Source organism: Podarcis erhardii (genome assembly GCF_964252035.2).
Source record: "Podarcis erhardii genome assembly, chromosome: 3".
Taxonomy (NCBI): Eukaryota; Metazoa; Chordata; class Lepidosauria; order Squamata; family Lacertidae; genus Podarcis; species Podarcis erhardii.
This window is the reverse complement of record NC_138507.1, coordinates 83,105,042-83,129,812: the sequence shown is the minus strand read 5'-3', so window position 1 is coordinate 83,129,812 and position 24,771 is coordinate 83,105,042. Positions and strand designations below refer to the sequence as shown.

Below are 24,771 nucleotides of genomic sequence, written 5' to 3'. Positions count from 1 at the left end.
TTGTCGTACTTCCTTCAAAATCCTCTCAAAACTGACCTCATCCATGAAGTCTTTGGCACATCCCCTTAGTTCCCATGATGCACTAGAACTCAACGTTAAGCTTTCTTTAAATATGTCCAACTAAAACAACCACATAATGCTTCCCTGTTAACCGCTCCCCTCAGTTCTCTTTATTAGGACTTGACCCCGAACATCAAATTTGCAATCCCACCAATAAACACTCCTTAGAGCACATGTCTGAAATCCAGCATTGTGTGAGTTGACTTCTGCTTGTGTATGGAGACCACTGGGTGTCAATTTGTGGCTTCACACATTCAGGTCTAAGGTGGAATTTATCTTCCCTCATCCCAAAACCATCTCAGAAGAAAGCCTGCTTGAGAGGAGTTAATCAAGAGTCTAGTAAACCCAGACATTCATGAGGGACAGGGCTATCAATGGCTGTTCTGCCTCCATGGCTGGAGGGAATATCCTTCTGAATACTAGTTGCTGAAAATTGCAATAGGGGAGAGTGCTGCTGACTCCCTTGGGATGAACAGGTAGCTAGCTGTATGTAATGTGTGAATAGCGCTCTCTCCCCTCTCCCCATTTTCATGGGCACAGCAATACTAACTGAAGTGTTTTACATCAGTAAATCAGGATCACAAACACCTTTTAAAAAATGGTGGACGACTATTCAAATGCTCCCAAACTGTTTATAGAGCCATACTGACCTTTATCTGCAGGGTCCAAAAATATGACTGACAAAAGTAATATCATATATATATATCTGGAAATTTATTTCTGTTGCATAGATTTTTCAAAAGGGTATTCTCCCACCATAAGTTTATTTATTTATATATTTTTGGGAAAAGAGAACATGGTATATTGTGCATGAGATAGTATTGAAGACGGAAAAAAGAATGCAAAGTTGCTAAGAATGTTTTGAAAATGATTTTAGTGTTTTAGTGTAATGATTTAATGTTTTGAAAATGATTTTTAGGCTCTTCAGAATCACAATTCAGCATCAACTGTATACTTACTAGTTTTGCACTGGCAGATGCGACAACCATTTTGGTCTACTCTGAAGTCATAAATACAATCCATCTCAGTTAATGTGCAATTCACCAGAGGATAACACGTGGGTGGACCTATTGTGATGTATGTTGGCTCTAATGGAAAAAAAAGGAATAATTTATTTTAAAATATGCACATGATAAGATCTAAGAGTCATTAATGGAAATGCTTATTCAAATGTGTTAAAATTTGGACATTGTCGGCTCTAGCCAACTAGAAAAACTTGACTACATTTGTAGCAGAACAGCATTTAATTGCTCAGACCCCATTAGCTATCTGCTTTGAAATCTGAAACTGAGATTTGTTACAATTGCTCTGCCTCCCCCAGTTCCTGCCGCTAACAGGATCTGACTTTATCTTTGCCATAATTTTGCTCAAGGTGCTAACTGTTGCTTTGTGCAACACACATGGTATGGCTAGGGACTAAAACCATTGTCTGCAGTGGAGAGCCTACCATATTTGTTCAGTGACTCGTAGTTTCAGCCTGCAACCAAACATATCCCAAAGCTAAGACTCGTCTCATCAGAATCCATCTTTCAGTAAACTTAAACAAAATAATTAATTTCACATATTATGCAAATGAGCTTGTGGCAATCACAGCCTGCTCAACTCCTTTAAAAGATTAACTGGAACTTAATGTGTTGGATCCAATGTTTACTTAAAGCATACAAAGATAAAACTCAACATCCATAAATTTGAACCACATGCCTGTATTTCAACTTTCTGTGACTTGTTAATTACATTGAAGAGTATGCACACTAGACAGTACATACACAAATGTTGCATTCATAGATGGATGTATGGTGTGTTAAGCTTGCCTAGTAGGCAAGGAAATGCAGTCTTGTTTTGCCACCACAAATACTCTACACATACAGAAGTTCATTGGAACCAGACCATTATTCTTAATTTCAAATGAGTTTTCTAGTTCGTATGATAAATTTCCAGACCATCAGACACAGAAATGTACATATTTTATATTGCATAGTATTTGCAAGATATTTTAGTGGCCATTTCTCACTATTTTTGTGAATACATAAAATACACTATGTGAACACACAATACAGATATGCTTTGTCAAGTCTGAAAGACATATGTATACACATTTCACCATGTTCTTTAAAACACACATGACTGAGGTCTCAAACTGGCCTTTTCTTAACACCATTAAATTCATACATTCTATGTGCATAATTTCCTATGAATGCAATGGAAAAAATGCTGCCAAGGATTTGTCAGTAATAAGAAAACAGATGATTTTCGAGAGAAATTCAGAACGCCTTACATATTTGTCAGGGAACTGCCATCAGCTCAAAGGCGAGAGGCGGAAGGGCAGTTGGGTTACAGGGAGCCTCCAAAGACTGTGAGAAGCAGCACTTCCTCTGCGGTGGAGGGAAACCACGCCTCCAGTGGGGAAGGGATGCAGGGCTCGGAGGATGCAAGGGAGAGCCACAGCACCGAGCATGAACAAAGCCGGGAGGCAGGTCCCCCTTTGCCCACGCCCTCCCTGCGCAGTCGGTTTACGCGCAGAGAGGGGAGGTGTAGGAAGGGGGTCAAGAGACTACTCTGCTGGGGAAAGTTTAAGGACCGCCCACTCCCAGATTCTGCTAGCGACTGAGCAGACATGGAAAAGAGTCAATCTGCATTGTGAACGTTTTGGACAGATAATAAAGCCTTGAAAAGACCAACGGGGAGTCTTGCCTGTTTGCTCTCGAGGAACCACGCCGGCACTCATAACAATATTTAAAGAACAAAACAAAAATATAAGTTATTGGTATTGGGAATCCTCAGATTCTGCAAAGACCAATGCCAGTGCCAAAACAGATTTGGTTCATTGAACTGATAAATGCTGCAAGCAATTTAGATGAGCTTGAGAATTCTATTAGATCTACCACAGAGGCATAACAAAGTGAAGCCAGCAAAGGCAGTTATTAGTGAAACCATTATCACTCAGAAAGGCTCTCATGTTTTGCTGTGCACTGTGTAATTATTGTAAAAGAAAACCACTGAAATGGTGCAAATATCTTATTTCTAATGTCACAGTAGTCCCAATAGATTTTAAATGAGTTTGAAATTTCATTTTGTTAGGCACAACATAAGTAGACTGACTCCACCAAGAAAATGTATAGTCCAGACAGCCATGATCAAGTGTGCTAAATCATTATTTTGTATTTGTGATTTCAGATATAATGTTAAGCTGAGAAGAGCTAACATTTTTAAAACCTTCATTTATGTAAACAAATTATTGCAAAATTGGATTATAATACATGTTAGAAAAAGCTAGATGCTAGCAAAACAGCTCCCTGTACATCTGAATGAAGTTTTGAAACTTTAGGTAGGAAAAAAAAATCAAATTATTAACAGGGCCTTGGGGGGTCAATGCGCTTCTTAACTAGCAGGTGCTATGCCACATGTCCAATATGTGCGTCTCAGTGAAAAATCACAATGTTTGATAAGGAAATCTTTCAGAAAACTTGACGAACAATCCTACCAGAATATGCATAGCTTAGTATTTACCTAAGACAAAGGTTTTATTATTCATAAAATTATTCATGGCATGCAGCTAGAGAATGGATATCCTTTTCCAAAAGGATATAAGAAGAGCCTGCTGGTTCATAACACTAGAATTCATGAACATCAGATGGAACGGAATGTTGGACAATTAAAAACATACTTCTTCATGCAGCACATAGTTATAACCACCAACATGGATGGCTTGAAAGGAGAATTAAACAAATTCATGTCAGATAAAGCTATAAATGACTACTAGTCATGATGGCTATGCTGTACCCAAAGGAGTGTTCTTGTGGGTTTCCCACAAGCATGGGTGGCCACAGTGAGAACAGGATGCAGCCATTGGCCTGACCCAACAGGCTCTTATTACGCCCTTGTGTTAAAAGCCTATTGAAATTTTAACATGGTGCTCATGAAATATCGAAATATTTATTTCAGTCTTTGTTGGATGCTGAGAAGAGACCTGAAAATAAATTTTAAATATTTTATTTATACATTTACATTGCTGTGCTGTTATTCTCAATTACTTCTTTCAACCCTTGAAAACGACAATTGTTTATGTTTTGCATATTCCTGAAGGATAGCTGTTTTTTTCTTGAATAATGTGTCAGAACTTCTGTAATGCCTGGCAGAAACAACTGCTGGTAGTTATTCATATGTGGATTTTTTTTATATATATATACTGCAGCTACTCCCATACAGATTCCAATTCTATACATCAATTTTTCTTTCTCAGAACAAGCTTATCAATAACTAACTTTTCCTATCCACAAAGGTAAACCCCAAGATAGAGTAATTTTATATGGATGCCTGAGTTTCAATAAGCTGCAAAAGAGGACAAAAGAAATAATTTCAGTCCCCTCCCTCCCCCCCAAAAAAAATGCAGTTACAAAAAAAGGAGGGGGAAATCAGCTCTTTTCACTTCACTGAACAAGACTCAACAAATAAAGCTAATTCAGCTACTGCCAGCTTCTAGCTATTTGAATAGACAAACAGTTAAGCTTGAAAAAGCACACATGGTCATGTGACCTAGGTTAGCCTTTCATTGCTGCCCTTGACAAACTGCAGAAGAAAGACTGAGTGCACAGATGACGAGACAATGGATGGGAAAATAACATTCCGTCTCTGTATATTTTAGATGTGACTCTAAACTGTAGATTTTTTTTAAAAGGGATGGAAATGGTAAAGAAGGCTGCTGTTGATATTACTGATTACAATTATATTTAAAGGTAAATGTAATTGAAACAGACAGCCATTAATTCATAGGAATTTCTGTGGAATAACACTGTGGTATTTAACAAACTATATACACCAGCATTCAGAAAGTCTATCGAGAAAATAACATTGACAGACTAAAGTTTAATGCTGAACTAGCTAAATAATGTTGACAGGTTTACTTGTCAGAATAAACAGCCAATGTGATGCCATTTTAACAAGTGACTCCACCAACCCAGCTGCATATATGTCTGTAACCACTGGGCAATTTTATTTTTTAGTTCATGAAGAATTAAAAGAATGCTCAATGTAAAGTTTCAGCTCTATTTTCAGTGTTTCCCTGGTATAACTGTCTACTGTAAACAGTTTGTCTACAGAACACCAAATTCATGATGTTATTATAGCTGAAATTGTGCAAGGTCTCCAAATAGTTACAAAATATTTGGTAACGACAATACAGTGGTGCCTCGCAAGACGAAATTAATCCGTTCCGTGAGGCTCTTCGTATAGTGGTTTTTTCGTCTTGCGAAGCAAGCCCATTGACAGCTTAGCGGATTAGCGCTATTAGCGGTTTAGCGGCTTTTAGCGGATCGGCTGATAAGCGGCTTATCAGCGGATCAGCTGATAAGCGGCTTAGGGCTTAGGGAAAGGGGGGAAAAAGGGGAAAAACCCCGCAGGAACTCGCAAGACATTTTCATCTTGCGAAGCAAGCCCATAGGGAAATTCGTTTTGCGAAGCGCCTCCAAAACGGAAAACCCTTTCGTCTAGCAGGTTTTCCGTCTTGCGAGGCGTTCGTCTTGCAGGGCACCACTGTACAACATGCTACATTATTATTGCCTGCGAAGTCTAGGTTTCACATTGCTGTACTGCAATCTCTTGGTCAGAAGATGTGGAACCCTGCCCTTAAAAACCAACTCAATCCTCTTACTTTGTGATCACAAAATCGCAGAGAACACAGGAGGCTTTTCTCCACTGGTCCTACAAGAACTACACTAGTGACCTGGCCACTTTATTTGTAGGTCCCTGTGTGTACTAAGTACTTACAGAAAAAATGAAGGCAGCAGTAGAAAGAGCCTTATTGAAGGATGACAGTTACTGAGGTGTCATGAGTGGGAGAAGAGTTGGGACAGCTAACCACTAGAAAATACTCAACTTCTCTTTAAATGCCTTCTGTATTCAGATTCTTTAGATCATGAAACACAATGTAAATACATGTTTTCGTTTTCTTTATGAACATGAGCTGTATTACCTACAACTACTAAATAATTTCTCTGCTGAGTACTTTCCATTTATGAGTCCTCTCCTTTCAAGTTTAGAAGAAAGTGTTTAAAAGTTTCAAAATGCAAGGTGCATATTAGAATTACCTCAAATAATTTGTCCCCATCATCTAGATCATGTTCTGTCACAGTGAGAGAGACAGCATTAAGAAGGTGGCACCTCTAATTAGTGGCTTTTCAAAAACTTCTACTCTCCTTACCATAGACTTTAGTTAAAACAATCTAATAATTCAATATACTCTGTCTTCTATAATAAGGACTGCTTGGTTAATTAATTTTTACCTGCCTACAGTGCCCAATGATTGCTTATTAGGGCACTGAGGATCAATAAGGTTTTGATAGTCTATAAAAAAATTGAAATTGCTATATGATTGGCATATATGCTTTGCATTATAAAACATTCATGAATATCCAAAAGAATTCAGATTTGGCAATGAATTGCAAAAATAAAAAACAAAACATGCAGGAAAAGATTTAGCAGACAATACAGCGGTACCTCTAGTTATGAACTTAATTCGTTCCAGAGGTCCGTTCTTAACCTGAAACTGTTCTTAACTAGAGGCATGCTTTCGCTAATGGGGCCTCTTGCTGCTGCTGTGCCATTGGCACACAATTTCTGTTCTCATCCTGGAGCAAAGTTCTCAACTCGAGGTAACTCTTCCAGGTTAGCGGAGTTTGTAACCTGAAGTTTTTGTAACCTGAGCTGTTTGTAACTTGAGGTACCACTGAACTTAGGTGAACAATTTCTAAGATCTACTCATGCTGTCTGCCAAAAGATAGGAAGGGTAGAATGGCCACCCCATTCCAGAACATGATAGTCCATCAATATAAACCAAAAATCTTTAAGTGTTATGGTCCTCAAAGAAGCTGGACTTATTGTGGACCCCTTGTGTTAAATTCATATGACAGAGCAGGCAATAGAAAGTTAGTTCAATTTCTTGGATCTTAACTCCCACACACAGTGTTCTGCTCATAGAATGGAGCTTCCTTACATCTTCCTTCCTAGCTCAATTCCTTTCCCCCACTGCCCCTGAACAACCCCTGGAAGCTTGAGGAGCCTTCAGAACAACAAGGGTGTGATCAGGGAGGAGATAGGAAATAAGCAAAAGTTTGGAGGCTTCGCCCTGCCAGATTTGAAATTATATTACGAGGCATCATGCCTATGCTGGGTAAAGACATGGATCAATCTGGAGGATAGAGAAGTGTTGGACTTAGAGGGTCACGATAATCGATTCGGATGGCACGCCTACTTGTGGCATGGGCGGAGGAGAACGCATAAGGAATTTGGAAACCACATATTCAGGGGCCCACTGATTGAGGTATGGGAAAGGTATAAAGACGTGCTAGAACCTAGAACACCCCACTGGCTGTCACCATTAGAAGTTATGTCTGTTAAAAAGACCAATATGAGGGCCAACTGGGCCACATATGAACAACTGTTAATGAAGGAGGAAGGAAAGTGGAAAATGAGACCATACGAGCAGGTTAAGGACCAAGTCTACGATTGGTTGCACTACTTTCAGACAAACGATATGTTTAGAAAAGATTTTAAAGATAAAGGATATGCTGATAAAAACTCCAGATTCCAAATCGAGATCTTGAAAAATAATATAAAAACTTTGTCTAAAATGTACAATCAGTTATTAGACTGGAACCTAATTGATGAGGAAGTCAAGTCGGTAATGACTCACTGGGCTAGAGATTTTGGCCGCAACATCTACTTTGAAGAATGGGAAAAACTATGGAAACAACATCTTAAGTTTACGGCTTGTGTGACACTTAAGGAAAATTTAATGAAAATGTTCTATCGTTGGTATATGACACCTGTCAAGTTAGCCAGAATGTACGGATCCTGTAACAAATGTTGGAAGTGCAAGGAGAGAGAGGGGACCTTCTACCATATGTGGTGGGAATGCCAAAAAGTCAAAGGGTTTTGGGAGAGTGTGTATAATGAAATAAAGAAAATCTTAAGTTATACTTTCGTTAAAAAACCTGAGGCATTCCTGCTGGGATTGGTAGGAAGGGAGATAAAAAGGAAAGACTATAAGCTGTTTCAATACGCAACAACGGCAGCAAGGGTTCTATTGGCTAAAAATTGGAAATTAGAGGGTCTGCCGACAATTGAGGATTGGAGATCAAAATTACTAGACTATGTGGAGATGGATAAGATGACAGGGAAAATTAGATATATAAAAGACCAGAGGTTTGCAAAAGATTGGGAAAGTTTTACGAAATATCTGGAAAACTTAAGCGATGGACAGATAACGTTAGTGGGTTTTAAAGGTGCTCTGTAAGAAGCAAAGGGTACTGTCTAAAGAAAAACAGGTGAACTAGAATGATTAATGACATTACAAAACAAGAAATGCGGAATTATTTGTTTTCATTAGTATGGATGATTTGTGGAAAGGTTGAAGGAAGTCACTCTTAAAAATAATTTGTGAAACATTAAGTGGAATATTACAGTTTGTTTTGTATTTTGATTAATGTAAACCAATAAAAATTATGCATGAAAAAAAAAAGGAAATAAGCAAAAGTTTGGGGCTTTCCTTATATGCATGTGGAAGCTTCTCTCCTCTTATGCCCGGCATCTTTCTATCTAAGCCACAGAGGCAAATGATTCATTAAAATGCTTATATTATAGTTTATTAAAATGTTATAAAGATATGCTCAAGTGCACAAAAGTGTGCAGCTGCAAGGTTAGCTGATTAATCAAACATAACAGTCTGTTTTGCCCCTGACAAACCTGTTCCTTAATTAACTTTTTAAACTTCCATGTTCTTTGAGGAACATTGTCTTCCAAAAAAAGTTAAATGCTGCCGCCTGAACTGCATAATATGCGTTTACTTAAGCTTCCTGGAAAAACATTCATATCATTCCAAGGGTGACTAAATGTTTTCCATCCTCATAGCTAGCATTCCAGACAGCTTTTCTTTTCCCCGAGTTCATTACATGAAAAATACCAGTTCCAAGTTCAGTGCTAGAGAATTTCCTTCCTGGTGCCCAAATTCCTAATGCAGAAACAACAAAGTAGTTTTAAGGCTGCATTGCTTGGTTTGGTCCTTTCATTAAAACTTTACAGAAGAAATAAAAGCAAAGAATTCACAAAGGAGGTGATATTCTACAGCAACAATAGAGGCAAAGGAAGAAACATGAAAACTCTCCCAACAGAGCAGACATGAGTATGGACAAGCCTGGAACAGAGTTGCATTCATTTCTCTTTTCTCTTTTTTCAACATATCTCCACCTTCTCAGCTTTTTATATGAAGGGCAACACAGATTCACCAACTTCACAAGATGCATATCAGTTCAGGAATATTTTCCCAAAACAATGTCTAAACCACTGGACTCCCATAGCTATGTATGGTTCAAGCATTGTGTGTCCTTTTTCAGAAAAAGGTGCCAAGACTGATCATTTGAAAGATCATGACAAACTGCCACAAGTGAGAGTCCTCTTCACCATGGAATCCAGGTTCCAAAATAAATATATAAATAAATTTCACCTGAGGTATCTAGCCAAAGGCCTGGCTCTCTGTGAAATCAATGTCACCGTGGGCATCAAAAAAGGAAAGTCAATCAGGAGTGTGGCTTGTTGCTAACCTATCACAAATTTGGCCTCTTAGAATTCTGAACAGCTGCAGAGCTAGTGCTCTGAAAGTATCTAAAACCACAAAAAACCTAAAAAAAAAATTTGGGGGGAGCATTTTTTTGGTTCTCATGTTATTATTTTCAGAAGCCTACATTTTTTAAATGTATTTTATAGTGGGGAGCCTGAAATAAAATTCATTTCTTTCAGAAACAATGTTGTTTTGAAGCCAATTCAGTCTTGTTGCAAATCCCTTAGATCTATGATCCAAAGCTAATAATATTAGTGATGATAGTACTGAACAGGAAACAGGACTTGTTTTTTGAGAGAAATACTTTCCAATGTTTCAGAAAATGGAACATCTTCAGATACTTGGCACCTTCTCATTTTTTCACTCCTAATCAACAGTACTCAAACAACTACTAAGTTGCAATGGGAAGTACATTCATGAAAATGTTCACCGTCCCCCACTATGAAATACAGCCCCTTTTCATGGCATTTGTATTCCTGCAAGAAAGTGTGCAAAGCTGCCAGGAAAGCTTGGGAAGAATTACAGAAAGAATCACCCAGTTACCTGGGCAACAGAAATGTATCCTCTCTCTCTCTCCAATTCAGAGTGAGGGCAATGGGAGGGCCTTGTTTGCTTTCACTACTATTATCACATAGTCAAACCTGATCTGATGGTATTCAGAAGAGGTGTGCATAACAGAAGGAAAAACCAACATGCCCCCCTTGTCAGGGCAAGGGAGGCAATGTACCCTCATCGGAAACCAGCTGAATTTCAATGGCTGACTGCAAAGCAGTAGGGATGGGGACCTGAATCTGCATCTAGAACAGAGCACAAAACATTGGTGGGCAACAAAACTACCAGCAAATATGATGAAGCAGTGAAAATTTCTGACGGATAAAGATGTGTTTCTTCTTCCTCCTATGCAGAGTGTGGGAAATGGGAAGGCTTCATATGCCCTCAGGAAAGTCGGCACCTAGTTGCTCTGATGTTCACTATATAATCTGTGCCTGGCTGAGGTCACATACTACAGTAGTTCCTCTGAATATTAACAGTAACTCTAGCACCACCTCGAAAATTAACACTAGAAAAGTTTTAATGCCAATTCTTAAAATGGTATTTTGCATTCTCCATGCCTTACCTTCACACATTGGACAGCATTCCCCAGGCACTTTTACGGGATTCAAGCAGCTCTGTCCACAGGCTGTGGCAACACAGTGAGATTCTCCATTGATACATTGGCAGAAAGTGCAGTCATCTTCCCTCCAGCGGTCACCGTGTGCTTGAATCTGGCCATTAGCGTAACACCCAGCAGGGTTACTAACGGGAGAAATGGAATCTAAAAAAACAACCCCAAACCACATCAAAATGGTTCAATTTATTTGTAGTGTTTAATACATATGTTTTATTGATAATATAGCATTTTGAACATTCTGAGAGAATATCAACACAGGATTAAAAATAATTTATTACAAGACCACATTGATATTCATTACAACAGCAAGGGTGCACAGCTTTAAAAGTGTCAAAAATGTAAATTATCTTTCCCAAATGTTATCAACAGTGAATTATATTTTTACAGAACTTTATGAATTGGACTCTCTTTTAATAAGGAAAAGTGACAGAAATATTACATTTGCAGAAGATATATAAGCACTAGAGATAATTCAGATTATTTATAAAACTCTTGGGGTATCAAGGAAGTGAATAGCATCCTGAGCAGCCGTCCCAATTTCAAGGTTCTTTTGCCAGGAATTATGAGCTATCGCTTCAACACATTAAATAATACTAAAATCTATGACGACTTACAACTTGTGCAGGGGTTAGCTTCCAGGGACTACATGTAAAGCTGAAATCATGTATAGCTAAAACAAGCCCCCAGAACCACACCCGTGTTACCATCCCAACCTTCCTGAAGCCAGTGTGCTGAGTGGGCCTTGCCCCCGGTGTAAAGTGGAGTTTTAAACTCTCTGGTTTGCTTACTGGGCTCTAGAGGTTTCACAAGATCTCAGATGGTCCTGTGAGATCTCATGAGACCTTCCCAGCGCTCAGTAAGCAAGCCTGGGAGCTTTCAAGCTCTTCCCCTTGCATGCATTTAATTTGTGCAATCGCAGTTGGCTGGCCACCAAACATGTAAAGCTGTCATTGCTGAAGTTAAATACATCCAAATTGTGAGTCGACTGTATTTTTAAATCAAATTCAAATAGCACCAGAGTAGTAGTAGTAGTAGTAATAATAATAATAATAATAATAATAATAATAATAATAATAATAAATAATTACCTTCACAAACTGGACAGCATTCTCCTTCTGGTACATAGTATCTGTCACAATGTAGCTCACCACACTGTGCCGAGAAACAAATAGACACACCACCTTGGCATCGACAAAACCGGCAGGCATCCATTCGAAACATATCTCCATCATAATATTCCACACTATTAAATATACAAGCTGGTTTCACTTCTGAAAATAGCAACAACAACAAAATAACTTTTCATGAAGGTGCTTGGCTATAAAAAGCATAATGACTTAACTCATGAAATTCACAGATATATGATTATCTACTCCTTGGTAAAAAAAATAAATCTGGATTTTTGTTTCTGAAATGTTTCACGGTTTACTTAATATATACCAGGCTGAAAGTGCCTCAGCTGAAATTGCTCCTACTTGTGAAAGCTGGGGAGCATGATTTTTGCTAATCCTACCTTCACCTACTGTAGTCCTCCATAATACATCCTATTTTGTTCTGGAGGGTCCCCTAACATTCAGGAACGCTTTTCAGGAGGGACTTAAGCTTGGAAGGTATTTTTTTTCTGGATGGCAGCTGCATATTCTAGGGCATGTTCTACATCTACAATTATAAAAAAGAATGATAGTGACAGAAGAACTACTGGTGTACTCCAGCTACTCCATCCATCTATCAAGGAAAGAGCCACTTATTTTGAACTTAGCCTCAGCTTCATCATGCCTGGGCTAGGCCTTTTCAAAAAGTCGGAAGACATTCAGGGTGCAGAAAAAAAAAGTTCTATATACAGCCTCTTTACTGTGAGGCCGTAGGGTGATATTTAACTCTCTTGTTTGAGTTCTGCTACCAGAGTTTGCTGGTGAACACCCAGCCCATGTTTTGTTTTGTTCAATGAAATATGACTGTTGCTGTTCATTTTACATTTTATTTCAATAAAAATGTATTTTTTGAAAAATGCTCATGACTATGCTGGTTTCACAGATATAAATTTTGGATAAATTTCCTTCATTGGATCAAATGTCATGGCAAGCCCCCACATTGCACAGAATCATTTGGCAGCACTCCTGCCCTTTTATCTGAGCCCAATTTATATGCCAAAACCCATTCTACCTTTATGTACTACAAATACTCACTTATGCCAGGAAAAAGGCTCTGTTGAAACATATTGCTAATTATTGGTTGATAATTACGGTAACTACCCTAATTTTTATTTTAATTTTTATCAATTATCCTGGAAACATTCATATTCAAGAGTGGCACATGAAAATGAATTATTTTACCGATTCATCTCATGGATAAATTGCCTAAGAATTTTAAAATATTGTCTATTCTTAGTGGAAGCTAACATACCACAGCAGCTTCAGGCCAAATTAGATGCAACATGAAACACCTGCTTTAATGTTGCATGTATACCTTTACAATTGCAAATAGCAGCACCAGGGCCCCCAATCAGGAAGTGAGGGAGGAGTCTTTTCCTGTGCCTGCACTGTAGCCCTGACCCAAAAAATGCCCTTTTGAATTTATTTACATTGGGAAGGCAGCTCCCACTTAGCCCAACAGGAAATTCCCTCTTAATGAAAATTTGTTGTGACTCTGACCCAGGGGAAGCATTAAGCTCCCTCCCTGTTGTGGTCCAATCCTAATTGGGGGATTCAATGACTGCTATTTACGGTTTAAAAAGGGCACATGTACATTAAACAACATTAAACCACAGAATGTGTAGTGACACAGACGTCTCCAATTCAAGGTGGCTTTGGGCTAGCAACACACTCTTTCAGCCTTAGCTTCTTTACTGGCAATAAAGGGAAAAATAACATGGATCGATCTCACAGAGTTGTTGCAAGTACTACTGTGATAATGTATACCTAGCACTTTGAAGACACTAAGGTGGAATCTACTCACATATTAAAAACATTCTGAAAATGCTTTTTTAAAAGTGTTTTTAAAAATACGCTGAATTTTCCATTAGGCTCACCATTGCCATCTATTGTCACATTGTATATTGCACTTAAAACGTTTTATTTGCAGCTGTATAGCTGAGTCCTAAGATTCTGTATGAGTAAATGAAGCTTTCTCATTATGGAGTAAGACCATTGGTCTAACTTGGCACTTACACCGACTGGCAATGGCTCACTAGATTTCAGACTAGTATTGAACCTAGCATTTTCTGCATGCAAATCATGCAGTCTATCACTCTGATTACATTACAAACAAACCACAACCCCTATTCACTCGGTTAACAGAAAGGTAGCAGATATATAGCTGAATGTTATGGGTACTGGGGTGTGACAAATAGTCCTTTGTCTTACAGCCTATCAATTTAGAATGCCTCATAATGCATAATCTTAATGATTTCAGAAGAGTCAATGTTTGCAGTGAAACATCAGTGCACCTTCTTACAACTTCTACACTACACTGCTGCCTGTGCCCCTTTCTGCTCAAGCAAACCCCAGATGTACCTGGAGCTTAGGAACTGTAGGTGGATCAAAGCAGTCCAAGCATCTCTGGGTTAGGAGTTACATACTTATGTTGTCTGGCAATTCTGTCTGTCCACTGGACCATCTTGGCTTTCATATATGCCTGGGGTTTCTTAGGGTTTAGCTATCTGTATTGACACTGAAGGGAGTTATTTCAGTGCAATGAACAGAAACAGAAAATATTTGATGGTACACTATTGGATTAATTAACAGAAACTGCACTACATCTGGAAAGTTACTGGAACTCAGAGAATGTTTTTAAAAGGCGATTAAGGTCTGTTAAGAGCAAGATCATCTTACTCCAACCGTTTTAGAAGTCAGAACACATTAGGAAAACAAAACAATTGCAGACATTTCTTTGCAGACAATTTCTAAAGGTGACTGCAGCGTCTTTTGATTGCTATGAACCCTGGATGACACTTTTGTATTTAATTCAGAAGATTATCAGCAGGAAGTTCTTTTTCCTTCACTAAGCCATGTAGCACACTCGTGGGATATCTGTTGCCTAAATGTCCTACTTAACCTATCTTAAATCTGCTTTTGCGGCTATGATAATTAGTAGCTGCTAAATTCCACATAAATAATGTGTTTTATTTTGTAACACTATAGGCAGTTACCTCATACTAAGTCAGACCACTGGTCCATCTAGCTCATTACGGTCTACACTGACTGGCAGTGACTCGCCAAAGTTTCAGGCAGGAGTCCCTACCTGAGGATTGAAGGAGGCACCTTTTGTATGCAAAACAGATGCTCTACCACTTAGCTACAGTCCTTCCAATTCGGCAGGGTGAATTTTATTTTACCTGATGCTACACTGGCAGCCCAAATAGTCATCATAATACTGTAATTACCGTCAGACAACTTATTTTGTCTTTTCAAAACAGGTACCACCACCACTGGGTGAAAGCCCACATTCCCTCTTGGGTAATTTGTTCAGAGCTGCATGCTAGTGCTGGAGAGGGCCAGAACCAAAAGTGATTGAGCTAGAACCTCCCACACAATTTCTTTCAAAATCATCACCATCCCTCATTCTTTTTCTCAAGATCAGCACCATCACTCCTTCTCCTAAGATCATATCCATCCTTCCCACAAGGATTGGATCACATTGCCATCTCCTGCTCCAGCCTGGCTGCATTGATACCATCACTACAGCAGCAGCCAGTCCACACAAACTTGGGAGACTTTCAGGATTGCTTTCTAGATCAGAAAACATGATTACAAGTAAACCTGAGACCAGAAATCAAGCCCTACTTTGCCCTCATCTACTCTTCCCCTCACAGTGTTTCCTTCTCTGTCAGAAAACACTAGGAGAAAAATCTAAAATTGCAAAGCACCTTGGTCTCCTACAGAGTATGCTCACTTCATTCTCTTTATCATTATTTGGAGCATGGATTTCCCTCTGACCCAGGGGTGTGTGTGTATGTGTGAAGTTTCAGGAACCACCACTATGAGGTACTCAGCTTGCTTCCCCATCTCTGGCTCTTCTATATGAAAAGATTGTTGAGGATACTTCAGGAGCCATTACTTCAAGGCTGCCGGTGAAGCACACTTTTTCCACTGGTAACCAGTGGGTGGGGGCAATGAGTAGGCATAGGATGGAAGGGAATGTGAGGGGCTGTATCTGGCCAGAAGCCAGTAGATCTAAATTTAAATAAAGAACCTCTGTTATATTTATAACTTTATGACTTTGGATATAGAACCCCTAAAGGATACTGATTTTTAAACACATATTTGCACAGTAACATTCATTAAAGAGCGGTACATAGCATGAACAGAAATTTCAGGAAAAGAGAGAAAGAAAGAATAAAATAATAATCCTTAACTGAGTTTGCCTTTTAAAGGCATAACTTCACTGTTGTTAGATCTATAGCCCAGTAGCATACTATACATTTATTAGTTTGAGTTGTTATTTGTATAGTAAAAATTATTTCAGCAGTGGTGCTTTTTGTAACATAATTCTTACAATGAGAGTTATTATTCTATTATATCATTTTGTTTGTGATCTTTGATGTGTTTTTTATATCAAGCAAACAAAAGATGCTTCACTAGAATACCTGCATCTTGCCTGGTACTTAGGAAAAGTATATTAATGTTTACTTGGTTTACATGTTATAATTACACAGCATCTCAAAGAGTAATTAAAACAGCATGTGTCCCTTTGAGTCTTTTGTTCAAAATGAACTCAAAGATATGAAATGTAACAATATAAAGAGAGATGGCAGAAAACCTCAAAAATTCTAGAGATTATAGGCCTGTTCACCCTTAATGCTAAATCAAATCCTGGCTTAAGCATGAACGAGCAAGCATGTGGGCTCTCACAGTAAAAATTGTGGCAGCTTTGCTCTCTCTTGATCCTGCTGCTACTGCCCTAAGCCATGGTTTAGCTTAGCATCACGTACATCTAAATCTGGGTTTGTATCAATATCTATTGCCCAATGTATCATGGAAGATTTTACTTGCTCATCCTTTGTCTCTTAATCCAATAATATCTTATACATTTTAGACAGCACTTTAACATTACATTCCAACAGATCTCTCTCCAATTGTGATATTTGTTTCCCAAACCCTCGTTTCGTATCTTTCTTAAATACTGCATTCAAATGGTTTTAGTTTGTTTTAAACTGATTTGTTTTTGTTCTTGCCATGTGTCCCAGATTTAATTAAGTTTAAACTACTATTTAATTAATCTAATACTGAGATGCACAGACTCTGAACATTTATAGTAGTTTTGTTGATACTTATTGTTTATTATTGATATTTTGGGAACTAATGGGTCAGGGATAGCTAAACTGTGCCCCTCCAGATGTTGCTGGACTAGAAGTCTCATCATCCCTGACAACTGGGCATGCTAGCTGAAGCTGATGAGAGCAGGAATTAAAAAACATTTGGAGGGTCATAGGTTAGGAATCCCAGTAGAAAGTAATGCATAACAGGTAATGCTAACATTTAGCAGTAAATCTCAGTAGTTAACTAGTAGCCCAATGCTTTCCTAATTTTGTGAGCCAGAATCCAGAGAGTTATCTGGCTATCTCTGAGCATTCACTGGGGCTTTTCAGAACTGATACAGGGCATGAGCTACAGGTAAAGCCTTGCTGTTAATGCACATTCCATGTGCCTGGCCCATTTACTTGCCACATTAGCATAGAAGCAACACAGCCTGCCTGGCCATCAATCAGAATTGAATAGACAAAAATAGCTTGCTTTCAGATGTCCCTAATGAGTATTTGAAAAACCATGTCACTGCAGATATGCTTTGGAAGATTTGTATTTATTTTCCACTATATTTCCATTTTTCACATTATGTGTAAATAACATGAAATTGTAACTTTCAAATAAAATAATGATAATAATGCATACCACTATTAATTAACTGTGCCCCCCTTGTTAGCCAGTGATGTGGCTTACTTTGTAGTTTAGCAGTTTAACTTGAAGGATACAATTCTTCAATAATCTATTTACACAGAGGTGTAAAGAGGGCTGGGTTCACCCCTTGAAACATGCCTCCCCCTCCATCTACTGAGTTGCCTGTGATGGCACCTGCAGCAGACTTTAAAAAAAAAAACATGAACTGCACATAACAGCAGGAGCAAAGGATTGTCTGGAAGATGACTGAAAAGTGCTCCGGCACCAAGAAGGGGTGCTCTTTCCTGAGTGGTTTGCAATCATCACCAGGACTTGGAAAACATCGTAGCAGATCTGAGTGCTCCTTTCCATTTTCTAAACGCAGTAAGCACAACATCTTATTTAAGACAGCCTTCTGTTAGCACAATAAATAGGAACATGGTATACCTTTACCGAGAGATAAAACTCTGTAATGATTTTGATCAAAAATAGGGACAAATTCTTGGAGGCAGCACCTCTTTTGGGATGAAGGGTAGGCATAAATCCAATGAAATAAATATTTGCACGACTTCTGGCACATGGCTAAAACCTGTCTTTCAAGGTCATCGTCAAAGGTTCTGGTAGTGTGTTCAAGAGGTTTTAAATTAATCTATGGCTATGGACTATTTAAAATGGCTTTCGTATTGTTGTATTATATGCTTCTTTTTTTCTGAAAAATAATTAATTCATAGAAGTACCCTATCATACCCAGTATGCACAGACCCCTACTAAATAAGGTTAAGTTTTAATACCCTACAAGTTTTTAGTAGGAATATTGTCCTATGTAAACTTGTGCCCCATATTGGACAACATATTTAAATTAGCCATAAACCAAACTCCTCAAAATGTTCAGTCCAAATACACTGAGAACGTAACATACCATTGACACATTCAAAGACATCACAGCACTTGCCAGGTGTTCCGTCTCCACGTGACACTATTTGGGGGATGTAGCCTGCCTCGCATTTTGGAACACCACATAAACCAGAGAGACATTCGCACCTGAAACCGAAGCATTGAAAGCTCCATAAATAAGTGAGGCAACATATGAGGGAGGGAAAGCACAAACATGGGGGGAAACAGCTGGTGATAGCAAGTTGGTTTTCTGCTGTTACATAATAAAAGACAACATGACTATTTAAAACACAACACAGTAAACAAGATTTAACACTTGTTCCAATGGACAATGCTTGGCTTTGATCAGAAGACTGGTATTCCAAATCTTGCATACATCCCAAGCAGAGGTGGGTCTGTTGAAAAGTCACTAATTCCTTAGTTCTTGTTCATAAAAACCATATATCTCACAGGGTTTTTGGGAGAATCATCAAAATAATAACGAAGGAGCATTCTATGCTACGAAACTGCTTAAATATTGCTGCTGTACTATACAGTACTAACACTATCTCTAGCAACTCATTCTCTTAGCTCTGTGACGTGATATTTAATTTGAAATGGCATGGAAATGTAACATAAGGTGACATGAGTAATTAGGATCTGTATAAATCTTTCAGAAGTCCTAGGACAGTGTCGCAAACTCAACCATCAACATTTAAAGTTTACTTATACAAGTCATTTCAGCCTCATTCATGGAAAGTGAACAACATCCCACCCCAGACATTTTCTGGTCATTAGCTTTTCAAACACATATGGATAATAAACCTTAAACTGTCCAAACAATCCAAAACTCTAATCTACCTACAGTGAGTACTTAGGAGGTTTCTGAGATACACAAAAGCATGAATAAACCCCTCTTTAAAGAGGAGATGGCGCTGAAGACATCTGCAAATTATTTTTTAAATCATAAATGCAAATCCCTGAAATATCCATCCAGAGGAGAGTTGAAGTGAGAAAAGAAGAATATGGAATCATCCTTTAAGAATAAAACATCATATGCTTATATATTAGATAGGGGTAACCAATGTGGGACCCTCCCTGCCATCCCTGATCACTATCTTTGCTGGTTGGGGCTGATGGGAGCTGAAGCCTAACAACATCTGAAGGGTACTGTCAAGGAACTGCCATCAGGGCCAGAGGGAGAGAGCGGGCTCCAGAGGGATTCCAGAGAGCGTCCCGGGATGGGGAGAGGCAGCCCATCTTCTGGGGAAGGGAATCAGCGTAGCACCAGTGGAGAAGGGGGGCAGATGGGGGAATCGGCGAGGCGGTCCCATGACTCCTCGCCGGGGACCAGCGGGGAGAGTAAGGGTCCTCCGCTGCCCACACCCTCCTTGCGCAGAAGGCTTCTGCGCAGGGAGAGTAGGCGGAGACTAGGCGTCAAAGAGCTTCTTTGCTGGAAGAAGTTCAAGAAATGCCCACTGACGGATTCTGCCAGCTATTGAGACAGCCATGGGTGAGTGGCTGTCCGGACAGAAAAGGTTCACTCAGGCAACCCAGCCAGGTGTGGCGCCGGTTTACGCACAAGCAACCCCTAGAACCATTACAGGTACCATATTAAGTATGAGCATACTGAAAATTGCTGAAAATATATTTGGGTAGAGGGGGACTGTTTGAAAAATGTCAGCACATGGGAAGATAATTTAACTATGGCAACAGATTTCCCCCTCCCCCATTTAGTAGTAAAATGCCATTTTACCACCTAAATCAATCAGTATTACCTCCAATAAGACAAGGGCTTTTAACTGCTTGGGCAACTCCCAAGCAATGCAGAAAAACTAGCTTGTATGCATCCCTGACACTCAGCATCCCAACTTACCTCTGTATACTATACTCTTATTAGGGTCCTGACCAATTCAGGGTCAGAAGAAAGGTGCTTGCTCTATTCCTATAATATATAACCCCCCCCTCTCCCAAACAGTTTAAAGTATCCTGTATTGAGATTAAGATAGGGTTGAGAGACCTGTGTCATGAGGCCCAAACTCTTCCCACACAGCATAGGATGGTATCTCTAACCACACTGTCGTGTTTCAGATTATTATTTGCATTTGCTAGTTGCTTTATACAAGAGAAATATCTCATAGCGAGTTTATTTTTATTTATAAAAATATGTATATAAAGCAGCAATCGTTTTGCACAGAAATTCCATTCCTTGCCCATGTGCACATGGGTGGAGTGTGCATAAGCCCGCTCCACCCTGTTCTGTCCTCTTCTGGGTCGAAAAGGACCTATGCTTTGACAGCCACACGTCAACTGGACGCACACAAAATGGTCACTGCCTGTATTGCTATATCATAAAAAATATCAGAGTGGTTTACAATAGAAGCTCTTGAAAATCCCTCACTGGTTTTTGAGCAGTCACAAAGACTACAAATCCCCAATAGTTTTGAGGCAAACAATGGTCAACCATCCCTTCATATAGTTTCTCTCACAATATGCTCATACTGAACAAAATTAGCACTTTTTTTAAAAAAAGAGAGATTAGTTAGTTATGTCAAAAGTGGGGAGGGTGGTAAATCAGATTTCATTACTCAATGTTGTATTATCCAGAATGTTTACTGCTTTATTTGTTCTATGTTCTTATTGGTTGCTAATCAACAAGGGTGAATTTGTATTTGGGCTTAGAAGATCAAATCACTAAGTATACAGGAACATTCAACAGAATAACATTTTGTATTTATTATTAACTTACAGAACGCATGAAAATAATATTTATGAATGTCTTACATTTCTGCCCCACCTTCATGTTCCCTATTCAGGCAATGAGCAGATCGAGAATTGCTTAGCTTCAGCAAGGTGTTGGTCTCCTGTGCCTTCAGACCATAATATAGTTAGATTTAAGAAAATAAAAAAAATTGAAAAGCTCTCCACAAGTCCTGCGAGTAATTTTTAATTCTTTCAGTGCCAGCTTTTGTCAGGCCAATGGGTAATAAGATGTGTGGCCTCTGTAGTACAGTGGAGCTATTTTGATGAGATTAAACTAATTAGTATATTGTATTTTTATTCATTTTTGGGTGTGTTTTAATTCTTGTTATCTGCCCTGAGATCTTTTGATGAAGGCTGGAATTCAATTGCTAAAATAAATAAATTGAACCACATCTAACTTGTTAAGTATAATCAAATATAATAATTTTTTATCAAAATAGGTCAAGAACAAAAGCACCAATTGATCTACAAGATATAACCTAAATATATATAGAAGAAGAAGAAGAAGAGTTTGGATTTGATATCCCGCCTTTCACTCCCTTTAAGGAGTCTCAAAGCGGCTAACATTCTCCTTTCCCTTCCTCCCCCACAACAAACACTCTGTGAGGTGAGTGGGGCTGAGAGACTTCAGAGAAGTGTGACTGGCCCAAGGTCACCCAGCAGCTGCATGTCGAGGAGCGGGGAAGCGAACCCGGTTCCCCAGATTACGAGTCCACCGCTCTTAACCACTACACCACACTGGCTCTCATATAGGACAGACTAATAGATTAGCAGGGGCAGAATAAGGATTTTTTAAATGTTGTCTCCCCTTTCTATGGAAAGAATGTTTTCCCTTATCTGCCACTTATGACATCTAAGGAATACTGAAGAGCAGAGTGTACTCTCTCTTCCCACAGCCATTTGAGAGAAGGATGGGAGCAACAAGCCTGGAACCTACCCTGGCAGACTACTTGAAATCAAGCAGCCACTGAGGTGCAATGTCACCAAAACGGCTCACCCCTTTTGGCGAGAGTAGGGCTGGGATGTGTAACCATGGGTAAATCATCTCACCAAGCCTAGCACACAGAAGAAATAAAACGAACAACAACTGTTCTTAATAAATGTCAGAAGAATTTTTGTTGGCAGGATGGAAGAATCCTTTAGGCCTGATTATTGTGACTATACAGATACTGTAATGATAGAGGAATTGTTTTGCGGTATTTTTGCTTTTTCAGCAAAAATCTAACACTACTACTAATTACTTAGCTGGTTAGCTAGGACTATACAGAAAAAGGAAGGATAAAATGAATATATACTAAGAAGAAATGGAAGCACAATGTATGATAAGACTCTGGACGTTGAGTACTAATAATTTTCTCCTCTGTTTTCATAAATGGCTAGGAAGCAAGATGATTATTAAAGAAGCGAAAAACTTCTATCAGCAATCATTAGTATATGCTTAACACACAGCTCACTTAAGAATTGTGAACCTAACAAAAAGAAGCAGTAGAGAAGTGAATGTGAAAATCAAAACAAGTAAGTGCAGATTAAAGATTGGAATAAACTCACAGAAATGCAATGAGGAAGAGGATTAAAATAACCACTTAAGTCAGCTGACATAAAATGCAACATTTTCTATGCATCAGTTTGGGATATGAATAAGCATGCATTTTGTACTAGGACTTCTGAATGCATTACCATCAGTTGTTGTTGTTTAGTCGTGTCCAACTCTTCGTGACCCCATGGACCAGAGCATGCCAGGCTCTGGTCCATGGGATTAACTACCATCAGTAGTTAACCAAAAACTGTTAATTATAGTTATAAGAATGAAAGTAATTACTCTGGATTGAGGAGTATATGAAATTCTACTGTAACATTAAAACTGTAAGACAGCTTTAAAACTATTTCAGAGAACAAATTTCCTGTCCTGCTTTCGCTCTTTCCACAACTAAAGGATTATACTGTTTGAAATCAAGATACGTAAGAATGTTTAAGAACAAGACAGAAATCAATGTTAGATATCCAGTGAATTGTATGGACATTTGCAGTCCCGGTGTCACTAGTTCCTAAATACTACATAGCAGAATAATTTTTAAACTTATTTACTGTTATATTTTGTGCTGTTTTAGAGTCTTTTATCTTGCCACATCAGGTAATTTCTTGGACCAGAGAATTATCTACAGTGGGATTAGATTCCAGATCCTCAGCATGTTCTTTGTTGCTGAACACATGACAGGAATGGTAGTATTTGGATAGGATATGTGGAACCTTTGGGGAGCAGTTGCTGGGAAACTCTCAGGATCTGCTTCATCTTACAATATCAAGTTAGAGAATCCAGAAATGCCCTATAGTTCATATATACCACATTACTGTAGTCAAGACTTGAGGTTAGGTCATAAATTGTTGTTGCAAGATTGAATCTGAAAAAGATGTACAGCTTCTTACCAGGAGGCCTTTATTGGTACCATCATATCCCAAGATTCAGGGTCATCCTCTATGCACCCAAGTTTAATCTTATATTTCTATATAACCAAATACATTAAGAAAAAGCTACATGACATTAAGTTCTCTCCTTGTGTTTGGAAATAAAACTGTAGGACATCTAGTTCTCTCCTTGTGTTGTTCCCATCTATAAAATACGCTATTTCTGTACAGCCTTTCTAAATAAGTTGCTAAGTTAAGGCTAATAAAAACATGAGAACTGCAAGCTAAAATTACTCCTATTTTATTTTTACATGAATGAGAAACACGTCAATTCCTCCCTAAAGATTTTAGTTAAAGAAAAGATTTAGTCACTAATTCTTCTCATAGATCTTATTTCAGAAGTCAAAGCAGTTACTAATTCCATTTTAGTCATGAACACTTTCACACAGCAAGTGCTCAACATACACCTCCCAAATCTTCAATAGGAATTCAACTGAGAAAAAGCTGTTATGCAAAATCATCTAGAGCAACAGTGATGCTCAGTACTCCTTTGCTACTTGTATCACAACTGCTTTGAGTTCTTCAGTAGAAACCTTAAACGCAGTGACTGTTAAAGTCTTGTATCAAATGCATAACAAACCTGGTAGGGAGAGTACAACATCCATCAGCTGTCAGCCTGACTTGAGTTTCATAGCTATCCAAGGGGCAAGCAACTTGCTGGACAGGAGGACATTCTACTGTGCTACAGTCTATGCTGAACACTGTTGGAAGAAAAATATATTTAAAAATTGATTAGAACTCGTATTGCTTTAGAAAAAAATGACAATAAAGAATCCAATTATTTCACAGGGTACCTGAAGGAGTGTCTCCTTCCACTTATATATGCCCAAAATAAATAAAGCAATCCTCTGAGACCCTCTTCCAGGTGCCCTTGCCAAATGAGGTGAGGCAGACAGTTACTAAACGGAGGGCCTATTCAAAGATGGCATCTTAAGTTACAAAACGCCCTCCACAGAGAT

The 24,771-nt window shown here is 38.7% G+C and overlaps 1 protein-coding gene across 2 annotated transcripts in view; it reads right to left on the bottom strand.

Moving 5' to 3' along the window:
• CRIM1 (cysteine rich transmembrane BMP regulator 1) overlaps window positions 1–24,771 on the bottom strand; it is a 130,046-nt gene that overhangs the window by 26,743 nt on the left and 78,532 nt on the right. For both annotated transcript variants that reach the window (XM_081857659.1, XM_081857660.1), the window contains 5 exons: window positions 24,393–24,513; window positions 18,633–18,754; window positions 11,930–12,112; window positions 10,788–10,985; window positions 1,020–1,148 (listed from right to left, as the gene is read on the bottom strand). In XM_081857659.1, coding sequence (XP_081713785.1) covers window positions 1,020–1,148; window positions 10,788–10,985; window positions 11,930–12,112; window positions 18,633–18,754; window positions 24,393–24,513 — 753 coding nt within the window. The remainder of the gene's footprint in view (window positions 1–1,019; window positions 1,149–10,787; window positions 10,986–11,929; window positions 12,113–18,632; window positions 18,755–24,392; window positions 24,514–24,771) is intronic.